This window comes from Hevea brasiliensis, chromosome 11 (genome assembly GCF_030052815.1).
Source record: "Hevea brasiliensis isolate MT/VB/25A 57/8 chromosome 11, ASM3005281v1, whole genome shotgun sequence".
Classification (NCBI taxonomy): Eukaryota; Viridiplantae; Streptophyta; class Magnoliopsida; order Malpighiales; family Euphorbiaceae; genus Hevea; species Hevea brasiliensis.
Genome location: NC_079503.1, coordinates 83009202 through 83024701, shown reverse-complemented (window position 1 = coordinate 83024701; position 15500 = coordinate 83009202). Strand labels below are relative to the sequence as shown.

General features: G+C 32.7%; 1 protein-coding gene across 2 annotated transcripts; it reads right to left on the bottom strand.

Moving 5' to 3' along the window:
- Window positions 1-1081: 1081 nt before the first annotated feature.
- Window positions 1082-10347, bottom strand: LOC110650307 (uncharacterized). Of its 2 annotated transcripts, none has more exons than XM_021805234.2 (14): window positions 9851-10347; window positions 7692-7853; window positions 7358-7423; window positions 7047-7190; window positions 6813-6926; window positions 6406-6507; window positions 6101-6286; window positions 4927-5016; window positions 4726-4860; window positions 4146-4268; window positions 3460-3545; window positions 2742-3354; window positions 2542-2619; window positions 1082-2386 (listed from the first exon to the last, which is right to left on the bottom strand). In XM_021805234.2, exons 1-14 carry the CDS (start codon window positions 10106-10108, stop codon window positions 1343-1345), a joined length of 3201 nt encoding a protein of 1066 aa, XP_021660926.2. In that variant the 5' UTR covers window positions 10109-10347; the 3' UTR covers window positions 1082-1342. The 2 variants fall into 2 exon arrangements, with proteins under 2 accessions (XP_021660926.2, XP_021660927.2); XM_021805235.2 differs by having other exon boundaries at window positions 7692-7880; window positions 9851-9990.
- Window positions 10348-15500: the final 5153 nt, after the last annotated feature.

Here is a 15500-nt window from a genome sequence, read left to right as displayed (position 1 = left end):
CGTCTCTTTTCATTATACAATAAAAAAGATAATAGCATTATCAATTACACTTTGAAACAGTGTAAATAGTTTTAACCCTGCATAAAAGACGCGACTTATTAGTAATTATCAGACTTTTCCTATTAAACATTAGATTTCTCCATTATAAATATATTGTTATTGGGACTTACATAACCACTCTCTATGCTAGAAGCGTAACCATCACATTCTTTCCAAATTACAACATGTCTTTACAAAGAATTCAACCTCAATTGTCTTCTCAAACTAGCAAAACCCGTCAGGTATGACCCTCTCTGGACCGTGGGACCTCCACTAGTGGACTTGTTCGTGCCTTCCACATATATAGATCATCTCTTTATACACTCACCAAGTTCAAACCAAATCAAAGCATAAGAAAGAAGACCGGTGTAAATGTCAAAGAAGGAAAGAAAATGGGTTTAAACTCTATTTGCTTGCCAAAAAAAACCTGGAAAAAATAGAGGAAACTGCAACTTGTAAGCAGTAAAGTTGATATACTTTTAGCCATGCACAAGCAACTGAATCCAAAATTCACAAATTAACATTTAAAATAACTGAAAAAAAAAATAACTAAAATGTGGGGTTCACCCGAAAGAGAGAGATTAGCGAGTGAAACAAAAAGAAAAATTTTTATTTTCATTTGCTTTGATTTTCTTATTAAATGAGTTTAAATATTTATAAATTTTTTTAATGATATTTTATTTACTTTATAAAATTTCAATTGAGACTTAACAGATAAATATGAGTGACACCATATAATCATTTATGAACTTAATTGTTAAGTTACCAAATTTAAATTAGTTTGAAAAAAAAAATTACAGTATTACCATGTCAGCACATTATATGATATGATAAATATAGAAATATAATTATTAAAATTAAAAAAAATTACAGGATAATTGTAGTTTTTCAACTCACTAATTTACTATTTCATATAAATTATTTTAAATAAAATAACCGATGTATTATATAATTTTTCCAATTGAAACTTTACTATACTCAGGTAGAGTTTGTGCCATTTTCCACAAAAGAAAGCAGGGAATTTGTCCAGCAAACCAGAAACGCCACACAAAATTAACTCTGCCATAAGCAAAAACCAATATTCTTACAGGTGATTTATAAAAGTAGAAATTAAATAAACTTAAAACTAAAAAACCTTCTCACCTCGCTGTTACTGAAAAAAAAAATAAAAATAAAAAAATACAACCTTTAACATCAACAGCATTTCCCAAGAACTTACACAACCTCTCGGCGCACACTGTTCTATTAACTAGACTTCCAGTAGATTACAAGCACCCTCCTATACAAGTCAGTTATAAAACTCTTATGACTTCTGGAGAACACATTTCTCATATAAAGCAAGGATGTCTTTTTTATTTGAATTTCTCAACTGGAGGAGCTCAGCACCAAAATTATGTTTTGTGAGTTCCTGCTTGAGTTTCTGCACTGTGAACTTAGTATAATCTTCCTGATCAGTTTGGTGACTCTGGTTATCCTCATCACCCTTGAAAACTGAACCATCATCTTCTAGCTGTGTGTGCTTTAAAGGGCTTCTTGTGCTCCTGGACTTCTTATTCGGTCTTAAACTAGTATCATTTGTGCCCATGTCTCGAACAGAACCTACACCCATCTCGATATCATCAGTTCTAATGCGTTTGCCATGGGAAGCAGCCTTTAGCTTACTGTCCAATGCTGACTCATTCAAACGAACTGACGTCAGCTCCTGTTGAAGTGAATCAAGCTTTGCCCGTGCTGCTTCCAACTGCAGAGAAAGTTCTTCTGCCCGTTTGTTTGCAACACTATGAGCTTTTCGCTCATCATTCAGAAGATCCTGAATGGCTTTAACTGTACTAGCCCTCTGCTCGTTATTTGATTTTAGCAGTGACTCTATTTCTTTCTCCCTTTCTTCAACTCTTGCCTCTAACAGTGAAACTTTTGAGAGAGCGTCCATCTCTGATGCACGCATTCTATCAACTGCATCTGCTAAATCAGTTCTCGCTCTTTCCAAACCTTCAATATGCCTCTGAGCCCTCTCAATTTGGGCTAATCTTTCCATTGCCAATTTCTGAAGTTCGCTCTTCTCCTTTTGAGCAGATGCTGCATCAGCACGTGCTATGTCAGCCAATTCAGTGGCCCTCTTAGATTCTTTTTCAGCATAGTTACACCTTTCCTGGACTTCTGCAAACCTCTCAAACTCAGATTGGTACTTCCGCTCCAAATGGATCTTCTCTTGCTCCAGTATCCTAGCTTCTCTTTCGTAAGACTGCGCCCTAGCATTCACAGACTCTAATTTCTCAACCAACTCTTCGCTTTCAAGCTTCAGGGATGATATTTCGGAATCATAACTCTTAATTTTTGACTCAGCAGCCTGCAAAATGTGTTATCAGTCAAACATATCATCTAAAATGTCCCTCAATGTTTCGCATTTGCATGCACATGCTTGTATGTGCCACAGAGAGAGAAGATAAGTCCACAAGAGAGACAAAAGTCTGTTTCCATAATGAAATAATCCAAGAAACAAACCTTTAACTCCAAATTTAAAGTTGTCAAACGCTGCTCAGCCTTCTCTATCTTCCCATTTTTCTCCTTTAGTTTCTCTTCCTGCACATTGATTGATAGACAAATCATACATGGCTGTTTACTCACATCACATGAATGTGTTGAAATAATTTAACAAAAAAGTGTTTATTGCATGCACACATCATTTAACACAGAGAGATGACCTTTTCTGTCAAATGGCTAGAAAACTCCTCTCGCAATGCATCTTCCCTCAATTGTGTTTCTTTGCTTGTTCGTTCTTGCAGAACTGCTGCCTTCTCAAGAGCAGCTTTAGTTTCTCTTACAGTAATGTCATACTTCCGTTTCCACTCTGCTGCCTCTTCTTTAGCTGACCTGGTTTGTTCATGAGCAGCAGCCAGCCTCGCTTCTGCAGCACTGGTTCGAGACCTGAGAATTCTAATTTCTGAATTGATCTGGTCTTCATCAGCCTTCTGCTTTGATAACAAATGGTCGTGTTTCCTTTTCCAGTCTAAGGCTTCTTGCTTAGTAGATTCCATTGTTTTCAATAAGCTAGAACACCTCTCATCCAGTGAAGTGCGAATGCTCTGCAGATCAGATATTCGCTTCACAAAGTCATCTGATAACAACTTCTTCTCACTGATAGCTTCATCATAACGTTTCATGTATTCAGACCTGTGTTTCTCACTGGCTTCCAATTGTTTGTTAAGCATTTCCATCCTATCCTCAATTGAGCGACATTTTAATGAGAGGGAAGTCTTCTCAGATGCAATTTGATCATTAAGCCTCTTGGCAAGGTCACGGATTGGACCTTCAACACTGGGGATGACAATGGCATACATTTTTTTTCCCATAAACAAAATTCAATCTGTGAAACCTTAAAAACAACCAAAAAGGAAAGGCGACGAAGAGGCAGATACAGACCTTTGTTGTAGGAAAATGACCAATTTCTGCCATTTCCCTGGGCCATGACATGATGTATCATAGTCAGATAGAAGGCTGTCAAGAACCTGCACAAATTCACAAAAAAGTAGAATCATAATTGAATGCAAAAAACAACAAAAATCTGTAAAACTATTCCAAGTTTAATGTCAAACCATTAAGAGTAAAGAACTTGCACATAAGGGAGATGCCTGCCAAGTCATCCTCATACAATAGATGTTCTTCTAAAGCCATAAGTTCTTGTCAATGATATATCTCAGACATTATCATAAGAACTAATACGACAAGAAAATATCAACTACATGATGACAAAAGCAGTGACAGATATAGGCGCTCACAACAGCTCAAGCATGGAGCCATGAACCTATTAATGGATGTCAGGGTCCTAGCTAAAGGCTCCTCTGTGACAAAACCAACTATGGTAAATAGACCCTAACTAGCTTTACATTTTTTACCCATCAACAGATAAATGTAGCCTTATTTCTTAAATTAGGCCCACATTTCAATGTTAACCACCTCAAGACATCTAGCAATGACGTTGAAGAAGCAGATAGACTTAAAATTACTACATAACTTCTTTAGCAATAGCAATGTGGAGGAACAAGAAAAACAAAGAACAAAATAGATTCTCCCTACATGCACAAGAAAAACTAAATGTGAACATGCACCTTCACAACGTTATCCACATTTGCATCCGAAGCATGACAAGCTACTCTGAGCCTTTTTTCCATGTTTTGTATAGCATTTGAGCATCGCAAGTCTGCCTCTATAAATGCATTCTTCTTATACTCCTGCATCAATGGCCAATCTAAATCAATATAACCAGTTGCATAAAATGCATCTGAACATGCAAACAAGCATCTAATACACAGAAATTACCACCTGTTTTTTCACTTAAAAGTAATAGCCTACATAGTAATTTCTCACAACCAATGAACAAGGTTTTCCAAAGTCCAGAAGAACAAGTTTGCTCTATTTTTTCATTCCTACTACAGGATCAATCAACTTTAAAGACTGAAATGTATAGAAGTGGTTTGGGGATCACACCTCGTGCACACAGACGCCCCAGAATATAACCTCAGCAAAATTTTTAGTCAATTGCAAAACTTCAACATACAAATGTCAACATTCTACAGCATAATTTCCAATTTCAAGGGTACTGGGGCAACTCCAAAAGAGACAGAAATGCAATAACCAACACAAGGCATAGATTAAATGTTTCATCACTGTATTCTAAATATCCATCACCTCAAATTTCTTTTTAAAGAATTTATGGAGAAGCCCTTCATATTTTATCCTTGCTGTACCAATCCCCACAGCACTAGCATTAAATGCAGCCATTGCTTTTTGAACTGCTTCTTCATGTGCTTCCCTCAAAGCAACCTACCATTACTGAAATTAGAAAAATGACGGAAATCATCAAATAATTTGGATAAGAGGTCTGCTTACTTCCTCAGGTGGCTTTGAATGGTCAAAAGTAGACATATAAACTTCAGTGGCAGTGTCATGTGCTTTTCGACACTCAGCTTCTTCAACACTCTGTAAAATAACATATTAGGGAAGAAGAAAAAGAATAAATAGCAGCATCTGATGCCATGTAGATTTGAAGTTGATAACAATAAAGAAGAAGAAACTCTGCATCTGGTACATTTCATATATACAACGGATGCAACATATGAAGTAATTGCTTATAACAAGGAAAAAACAAATCAGATAAAGAAGGAAGCAAAAAGCTCTATAGACCATGTCATTAAGATATAGAATAGGCTGGACATATCCTATCCTAAGAGAGGTGCACTTCACACCACAGAATAAAGATAGCAGTTAATGCGGATACCAGTTTCAAGTGAGGGTGAAACATCCACCCATAGATCTGAAATTGTAAAATTTCATAGATTCCAAAATATGATAGAAAATTTCTTCTTGTATCACATCTCTGATTTGTTTAACCCACAATCTTTCACCTTTTTGTTGAAATCAAGGCTATAGCTATTTTTAGCTTGCAAGATTAATTCCATATGAAAAGGTTTTGTGTGTTTTATCGAAGGAGAAGAAGAAGTTAACCAGTGTATCACGGTGGACACAAATATACCTTCAGCTCTCTTTGGTTATAACTTGATGTGTAATCACAAGAATCTTCAATTTTACTTTCTCCTTCCTATTCTTCTTATTCCTACCCATGATAAGAGAACAAATCTGGTTTGGAATAATTTTTTTACTTCCTTCTCTTTTTGCCTTCAAAGAACGTGGCACCATCAGTTTTTTTATTTATATATGTTTAATCATATTTACAATTAAGCCAAATAACAGTTATATTTATGATTAATGCATATTTACATGACATATGATGAAGGCTCCACATTATTAATGCACATTCATAAATCACTATCATAGCATTACCTAATACTTATTTAAAACCATTTTCCAAACAGAATAAAAAGTGAATTGTGAAAAGAATTACACAAAAAAGACCAATAGTGTAAACAATCTTCCCTTACGTTCTCAACTCAACTCAACTCAACTAAGTCTTTATCCCAAAAATTTGGGGTTGGCTATATGTGAAAACAATCTTCCCTTACGTTAATCTGTCATAATAGGAAAGAGATCAAAACAGGAAGCCAACCTGCCATGAAGAGGATATTGTGGGTACTGCACCATTATTGAGAGCCTCCAAATAAGATTCTGTGATACCAACAACAATTGGACCTGTCATTATAGTGGCCCCAACTTGCTTGGGCCTCGTTCTCTCGAAAACAAACTTTGTCAATGCATCCAGTCCAGCTCTAAACTCTGGCCTTAATTTGTCCAACTACAAAAAATAAAAGGGTTAAGAAATGTACCAGGAAGAGATTACTACCCAACTACTTAAGACAACAATCTTAGACAAACACACATACACACACACAGAGAAGTGTAGATATTACTAACCGATATTTGATCAAGTCGTTGGAGATCATTTTCATTGTTCAAAGGCCTCACAAGGGTGAAGCATTCTCTGTCTGGAAAGAGAGCTTGAATGGAATCTCGAATCTATCAAATCATTTTTAATGCATAATTAGCACCTCCAACATAAAAAAAAAAAAAAAAAAAAAAAAAAAAAAAAAAAACAGAATTCAAAATATGTTATTATCAATGCACCCCACATTCTAGGTAAGGGAGGCTTAGAAATTAATGCCAAAGAGAATCATGTCCAACACATTTGCAAAATGGAATTTCCTTTGCAAATTCATCTTTACCACTTGAAGAAAATGCAGAGCTATGTATAAAGAAGAATTACTAGAGAAAATTTTGTCAAATTACTTGTAAAAAGAAATAAAACCCATGCCAAATGTTACCTCATTTTTGGCAGCTATATCTCTTCCACTACCTTGAACTGGCCTTAGGGCAAGCTCTAGATAGTCACGGGGTGTTATTTTCCTATTATCCTCTACTAAATCCAAATAGAAGTCCTGCAAGAAATCAATCATTACAAGTCATTTACATAAAATCTAGAGCATTTATGATGTCAAAAACCAAACTTTTCAAAACATAAAAGGACAATAAGAATAAAATACTGCAGAGTTCAATACCCTTAGAAGCCAAACAAATATAGGGGAGAACTGTCCTAGTTCAGAAGCTTTACTCTTTCCTCCTGAAGCTCTCACTCGAATATGTTTTGTCATTTCAGTGACAAGAGACAGACGATCAAGTGCAGCTTCATCTATGCCACCCATCTAAATAGAAGAGGATAAATAGGTGAGTGAATAAGAAATTCAGTAAAAGAGGACCGTGGAAATATATGAACAGCGCAAATTAATATGTATTGGGAAGTGTACCACATTATAATGAAAAGATGTTAAAAAATAAACAATCAATGTTATTAGAATGACCATGTTCTAACCTGATTGTAAATGAACATGCTAGATAAGAGAACAGCTAAAGAGAATATCTGAGTACTGTAAGTCCCCTGCCAAAGAACAGAAACTTGGAAATTATGGTAGCACAGCAGTAAAACATAAGATGACAAATTATTGAAAATTATTCAAAAAACAGTAGGTGAAATGAATAAAATGAGAAATGCAAGGTACTGATAATAATTATGCAAAATAAGTAGCCAACCGTATGTTACAAGGAATGAAATTTGACATGAGTCAGCATATAGTTCTTGAACTAATCAAATAAATCACCAAAGAGATAATTATCAGTTAATTCTCATAAAAGGAAATGAAACTTACTGTTTGATCATAAGCATCTATCCCTTCAGAATCTAATAGTAAAAGATTGTACTCAGTCCCATCAAGAGCTGTTCTCTTTATAGGTGCACTCCACAACCAAAGTCCTTTTGTACATGGTCGATGCGTTGGTGCTACCTGAAACCCACTACTCTTCCCAAGAAGCTACAGCACATAACCCAAGTACAGGTCCTAGTTAAAAGAATTGATAAGTGACAATCTCAACAGTCATGTGATACAGGTCAAGAAATAAATGTTAACTGTAATCATAAAATTTCACAGCAGCACATAATATAGTCCAGCCATAAAGGTTCTCTAAATTCAAAAAATGTTTCAACCAAAGTTACCACAAGAACAATGATGCCATGACATGGTTGGTGTGAGTTTATGAAGAAAGAATTAAAAATTTCTTTCTCAGCATGAAGTGAAAACAGCCAGAGGTACAGAAGACTTCTCAAATGGAGATGAAAAAAAATAAATTAGTTGACACTCGACAGTAACAGAATTTTGTAGTTTTCCAGATAAAATGGCCAAAAACAATAGCCAACAAACCTTGAACAGTTAAAACAAACTCTCTGTTAGTTGATTGGGAGATAATTTAGAAAATAAAATGTAGCAGCATCTTTTAGCAGAAGAAGTTAAAAAAAAGGGGGCGTTTTGTCCTGAAGTGAACTTTAGCCATTACAATAGAATAATATGAGAAAATATTTCACTAAATATCCATGTATAACATCAAGATAAAAGTTGCTAAGCACAGGAACTCTATAATGAAGTACTGCTAGTGCTACCAAAACTGGAAAGGAGGACACCAACCTGGACTCTAATTTGCTTCTAAAATGCAAGTATAAGCAATAAACAACAAGAACCTCCTGATTTAACCACTCTTAAAATAAAGAAATAGTGACACCAACTTTGTAGGATTAAAAGGGAGAGGAGGGGGGGGGGAGGGGAGAGGAGGAGAGAGAGAGAGAGATTTTCGCTTGTCTCCATTAGTAAATTTGATGCAATTGACTGCTACAGGCATCTCCAGCCCACCTCATTTTTCACTTCCACTATTAAAATTAGGGGTGCTTGGTTTCAGTTCTGTTTCCACTTTGGTTCTAGCTAAGAACAGGAACCAAACCTTTGGTTTTTTGACTTTTAGGAACCAAACTTCAGTTCTAGTTTCGGTTCAATTCTAAACAATTTCATTATGGTTCCGATTTTAATTTTGGTTCTATTTTTTAATTTCAATTCTGGTTCTAATTTCATTTCAAATCTCGATATTTACAGCTAAAACTGCAAAATACTTGTGTTCACTTTAAAATAGAAAATACAATCTTAAATTTCTAATATGAAAATAACAATAAAATAATAATACTAACATTAAAATGATAATAATATTAATATCAAAAATATATTCCTTCATAAAAATATTATATTATCTTTTAAGTATTTTTTAATTACATAGTCTTTAACTAAAAGATACATATATAAAAAGTATATTATATGACTAACATTTGATTTAGTCATATAATTAAGAATTAAAAGATGATTTAATGCATTTAAAACTAAAATTATTTTAAAAAGTTAAAAAAAATAAAAGATAATATTAAATTATATGCACTTATAATTAAAGAAAAATTAAGTTATATATATATATATATATATATATATATATATATATATATATATATATATATATGTAATATTTACATATAAATATACATAATTTTATTGAAATTATAAAATACATCTAAAAACCATATATATAAAATCAGTCCTCCGGTTCCAATTTGGTCTTTTATAAAGAAACAGAACAGAACCAAAACAGTTAGGTTCGGTATGGTTTGGTTCCGATTCGGTGCTTTGGTTCTTCGGTTCAGTTGGAAACCCAGAACCAGCTCACAACTTCACGTAGCAGAAAAAAAAAAAAACAAAACCCAAAAATTTCTATGATTTACATCCACATTACTGTTTCAGTGGCACAGTTGATGTACCGAACTACTTCAAAAACCCCAAGAACCACCGCATTTTTACTTGAAATAACATCATCAAAACCACCAACCAAATCCCACTCAAAATTCAATAATTAACAAACCCTAAGGATCAAAATAGCAAAGAGGAAACCAAAATTTTCACTACGTCACTCCAAGCAACTAAAAAAGAAAAAAAAAACCTACCTGATTCAAAATGAAGCTTTTTCCCTGGCGAGAGCGACCACAAACCGAAACGACACCGATTGGTTCCTTAACCAGCTGAAGCATGGCAACTGCTTCTGGATCCATCCGGAACTTCCCATCCCTATCGCGGTACACCAGATTGATAGGCCTAGGAGGTCCAGTCACACAGGACGAAGAAATCGACAAGGATGGAGAGGGCAAAGATTGGGGTGAGGAATCGCTGGCAGTTTCTTTCCCCTTGTTGAAGATTTTGAACATCCTGTTGCTGGTGCTAGTGCTGGAGGTGGCGTTGCTGTCACCGTTGCTATTGGTTGTAATGACAGTGGCGATTGTGGGATCTGTTCAGTTTTCGTTTATGGTCTCTTCTGCCTTTTGCCTTCTTCGTGTTTCTTCGCTTTCCTTTCTCGGTCGGGTTTAAAATTGAAGAGGGAAAGCGAAGATAGGCATACGTTTGCTGAGTAAATAGGATATTTAAATTACGACCATGGTGGAGGATCAAGTGGATCATATTTAATGGGATTAAAAGGCGTTTAATAATATAAAATATCTTTTCTACTTTTAATATTTTTGGAGATCAAGTTTTTCTTCATTTTTCACTCTTTTCTCTTTTAATAATTTCTCTTTAATTATATTATCTTTTTTTAGTAAATAATAATAAATTATATTTTTATTTTAAGAAAAATTATATTTTTTCGATTAAAATTATCAAATAATATATGTAATAGTGATAAAAACAGTGATTTTTTTACTATATATTATAAAATAAGACTAATATAAAGTATGATTTAAGAGTTATAATATTAATTAATTATTTTTTTGTTAATTTATATTACATAAATATAATTGTAGATTATATTAAATGGAGTTAATTATACATTGATCAATTTATAATTAGTTATATGACATGTAACATAAATCATATGTGAATGTTCATAAAGTTAATTGTTAATAATGACTATGTGATATGTAAAGTAGATAAGAGGTGAAGGCTTATATATTTAATTTTACATTGATCAGGTTTATAATTTACTATATGACATGTCACATAAATCACAATATAAGGCTCATATAGTTAATTTTACATTGATTAATTTAATAACTAACTATGTAGCATATCATATAAATCAGAAGTGAAAGGCTCATATAGTTAATTGTACATTAATTAATTTAATAATTGACTATGTGGCATATAATATAGATAATAGGTGAAGTCTCATATAATTAATTATACATTAATCAATTTAATAATTGAATATGTGACATATAACATAGATAAGAGGAAAAGGCTTATATATTTAATTTTATATTAATCAATTTTATAATTGACTATATAACATTTCACATAGATCATAGGTTAATGCTCATATAGTTAATTTTACATTAATCAATTTAACAATAGACTATGTGGCATGTCACATAGATCAAAGGTGAAAGCTCATATGGTTAATTATACATTGATTAATTTAATAAGTGACTATGTAGCACGTCACATAGATTAGAGGTAAAGGCTCATATAGCTAATTATACATTGATCAATTTAATAATTAACTATGTGGCATATAACATAGACTAGAGGTAAAGGTTTATGTAGTTAACTTTGTAACGCCCTCATATTGGACGCTCCTGTACAGTCTAATGTTCCGACGCCTGATGTCTGCCTAGACAGTCAAGACGTCTGGAGCTATATCTGTGACATTCAGAAAAGTCATAGATAAAAATAAATAACAATTATAAGAAGGAAAAATATAAATAAAGAAAATAAGCATAAAAAGTTAAATGAGCCGAGAGTCACAGCGATGGGTGACTTTCTCGGGAAGTAACTGCGAGGTCAGTCCTAACTCTAATTTTAAACGGGAAATTATGATGCCGTGGTCCTAAGGACTATTGCGAACCTAGTGGAAAAGAGAAAATCACGGAAAAGAGCTAATAAGTATGTCAAATAATTAGGTCAGGGCTCCGGAAGAAATATCGAATTACTTACAAACCGGATCAAACCGGCGAGGGGCAAATTGGTCAATTCACCCCTAGAGGTGACTTTTGACCTAACTGTCTAATAAAAACTGAGAAATGAAAATTGTGAAATATATAATTAAATTGAAGAAGTTAGGGAAAAATAAAAGAAAAGAAATGAAAATTTACAACAATTTATGACATCACCCTAATGACCTCAGCATGAGGTCATAATTAATTTCAATTTAATTAATTATTTGACCAAGTCAATTTATGAGATAAATACACATAAAAATAACAAATTAAAAGAAAAATAATTTTTAGTCTTCTTCTTCAATGTATGCCGCCACTCTCCTCTCCCATTTCTCTCTCTCTCAACCTCCATGAAAGCTTAAATTTAAGCTTTCAAAACCCTAAAAAGTTCCATAAATTCTTCAATTTTCTCACTTAAATATTTCTTTTGCATCTTGGAAAGAAGATTGGGAGAAAGAAATTAAAGAAAGGTGAAGGATTTAAGAAGTTTGAAATTCTTCAAGTGAGGTAAGTAATTTAATCTTCTTCTTTAGTGAAAATTTATTAAAATTAAGTTAGCTTTGATGGAATTATATGAAGAAAATTGAAAATTTTGCATGATTGGGGGGAGGGAGAAATTTTGGTTGGCTTGGCACTTGAGGGGAATTGAAGTGTTCTAATATAATTAAATGTGTAATTATGCTTAAGAGACTATGGATAAATGATTGGTGTGTTTAGATTTCATGAAATGTGGCAAATACAAAATTAGGATTTTGATCCTTAGGGTTTTGGGTGGAAAATTTGAGAATTTGGTAAATTGATGTACTTTGACCTAATTGAGGTTTAAAATGGTTAAATGGTGAATTTAGAATGTGTTTGAATGGTGAGAAGTTAAGTAAAATTCGGATTGGTGAGGGGTCACTACTGGACAGCCTGACCTAAGTCCCTTTCGGGGACCAAAACTATAATTCTGCTAACCCAATTGGTGTGAGGCCAATTGGATATGAAAGTAGACACATAATGTCACAATTTTTGTGTAGAAACCATGCCCAGAAAATGACATTAAGATACTGAATAATTAGGTTAAACCCGAAATTGGCACAATGCCACTGTACAAAAATGATTAAATGAACAGTGTTTGTTCATTTGGCCATAACTTGGTCTAGGCAGGTCCAAATGACCTGATTTTTGAACCATTAGAAAGCTATAAAATAGTACTAAAACTTTCATGAAAAACATCAACCCAAATTCTTCCCATAACCAAGTCATTTTACTATCCAAAATTGGTTGCCCAAAACTGCCAGAACCAAAAACCTGCCCAGAATTCTGGGTAAATACAAATCTGGCCAGCTTTAGGAAAATGGTTATAAATTGAGCTACAAAACTCTAATTGAGTGATCCAAAAAGGGAATTAAAGATAAGACATTAAGGAACAACTTTGATGAAGGAAAGTTATCCAAATTTTCACTGTATGCAAACCAATGGAATAGTAAAAACAAGTAACCCAAAATTTAAATTTTGATATTTAACCCCAATAGACTTTGAATTGAATTTGGCAATCAATGCCAACAAAAACATGACTCAAAATGTGGTATGTGAGTGCAATTAGAATTAATAAATCTATTTAGTAGGAAAAAGTCAATATTTTGACTTGAATAGTGCAATGAATAGTAACCCCAAAATATAAAATTCAAAGGATACCAATTTAAGCAAAATTAAGGCTACAACTACGTAGGCATGAAATAAATTAATGGATTTACTATGAGATATGGTACTGAAACATGTAAACTATGTGTTTAAGTTAAAAAAGAGACTAGAAAGAGATCTTCAAGAAAAAACCAAAAGGTGGAGTAAATTAGTTAACAAAGAGGTTTGTGCACAACTAGTTTTTTTATTGATTATGTTTCTTCATATGTCTTTTGACTAAATGATTTTATTTCTTATTATATTATGTTTATCAAATATTGAATTTATCTCAATAATTATTGAAATGTGTTATGGTATGAATGAGTTTAATTTTGGAAAATGAAATTAGTTATGATTTCATTTTGTCATGAATTGAATAAAGTTAGCTTATGAAAAATTTTGATTGAAATATACTTGACATGGGAAATGGATAAAATTTGTTTTGAATTGTAATGAGCATAAAATTATGGGATATTGAAATTGACATTGAATTGAATTGTGTTATGATTTATGCTCACAAAAAGGACAAAGAGATTTATGATATTATTTTATATTTCACTATAGATGCTTGACTAGGTTATTACACGTCTCTCTCATTTGTTGAGAAGACAATGGAGTTAGCTTTGTTTTATTTTGAATACCATGGTATGCGCACAGGCTTTGATTATCCTCTTATTAGATGTTAGATCTAAATTTTTCGTTGACCCTTTCGGAAGTTTTATTATTGTGTTGTATACTGTGCATGATGATTCGACCTCCCCGACCATAGGGAGTTAGAATCACCCCAAAGATGGCCCTTTCGGATTAGTCTTGCAGAATTAGTAGGATAAAGAACGGTTTTTGAATAGTAAAGAATTGTGATTTCAATTAGGATTTATATATATTTGATTTTATTGAAATTAATATTTATTTCCATAAATTGCTGGAATTACTTTATATTTCAGTTGTGATTGATAAATTGAATTTCTTAATCAAGGTCACTTTAACAAATGATTTATAGTATTGGCAACGAAGATTTTGACTCTTGGAATTTTATTGAATTTCGAGACTTCCAAATTAATTGTTATAATTTTGTCAATGTATATTGTATTACATTTTAAATTATAGTTGTACACCACTAAGTTCACCCCTCAGCAATAGTTTTGCATGTTGTCGCATATGAAAAGAGCATAAAACAGTTGAGTAAGCTTCCTTGAAAACACATTGGATCTAGCTCCAGGTATATCATAGGTATACCATTGTACATAATTTTTTATGTATGCATATAATTATATGTATGTAAATTATTTGAACAATTGTATAAGAACTTTTGTAATATTATTTTAGTGTATAATTAAAATGAAAATTATTTGTAATATTAATTTTAGTACTTTAATGAATGTACTATTTAATTTCTTCCTGAGTTTGAATTTATGTATGGTTTCATTTATGATGAGTTTGGATTGAAAATGAATTGAGATAGTTGATGCAAATGATTTATACATTTTTGAGATTGAATTGTGTTGAGAAATAATTTGAAATGGAGTTATGATTGAGCAAAAATATTGGAAGTGTGTTTCTTTGTAGGTTTTGAAAAACTATTTTCTCAAAATACAGCCGGTACTCTGCCGGAATTTTTGTAAAAATTACAAAAATTTTAATTATCGAAAAATTTGATTTGTGATTTAGTGCCAATTAAAGGTTTTTAATATTTGTGAAAAATTTACCACTAGAAAAAAAAATGAATGAACAAAAATTGTTTCAAAATCCTTTATAGTATATTTAATGGGTTACTAGTAGGCGAAGTGCGGTAATTCATTAGGTGTACTACGGGATCATGTTATGTCTTACAGAAGGGTAGGGTGTGACATGTTTAGTGGTATCAGAGCAATGGTTTTAAAATAAATTTTGAACTATGAATTTGAAATATTTTATCGGTAAATACAACTGCTCAAATGTGTGATACATATAGTACATTTGCATAATAAATATGAACTGACGGAGAGAAATCTCCTTGTGTAGG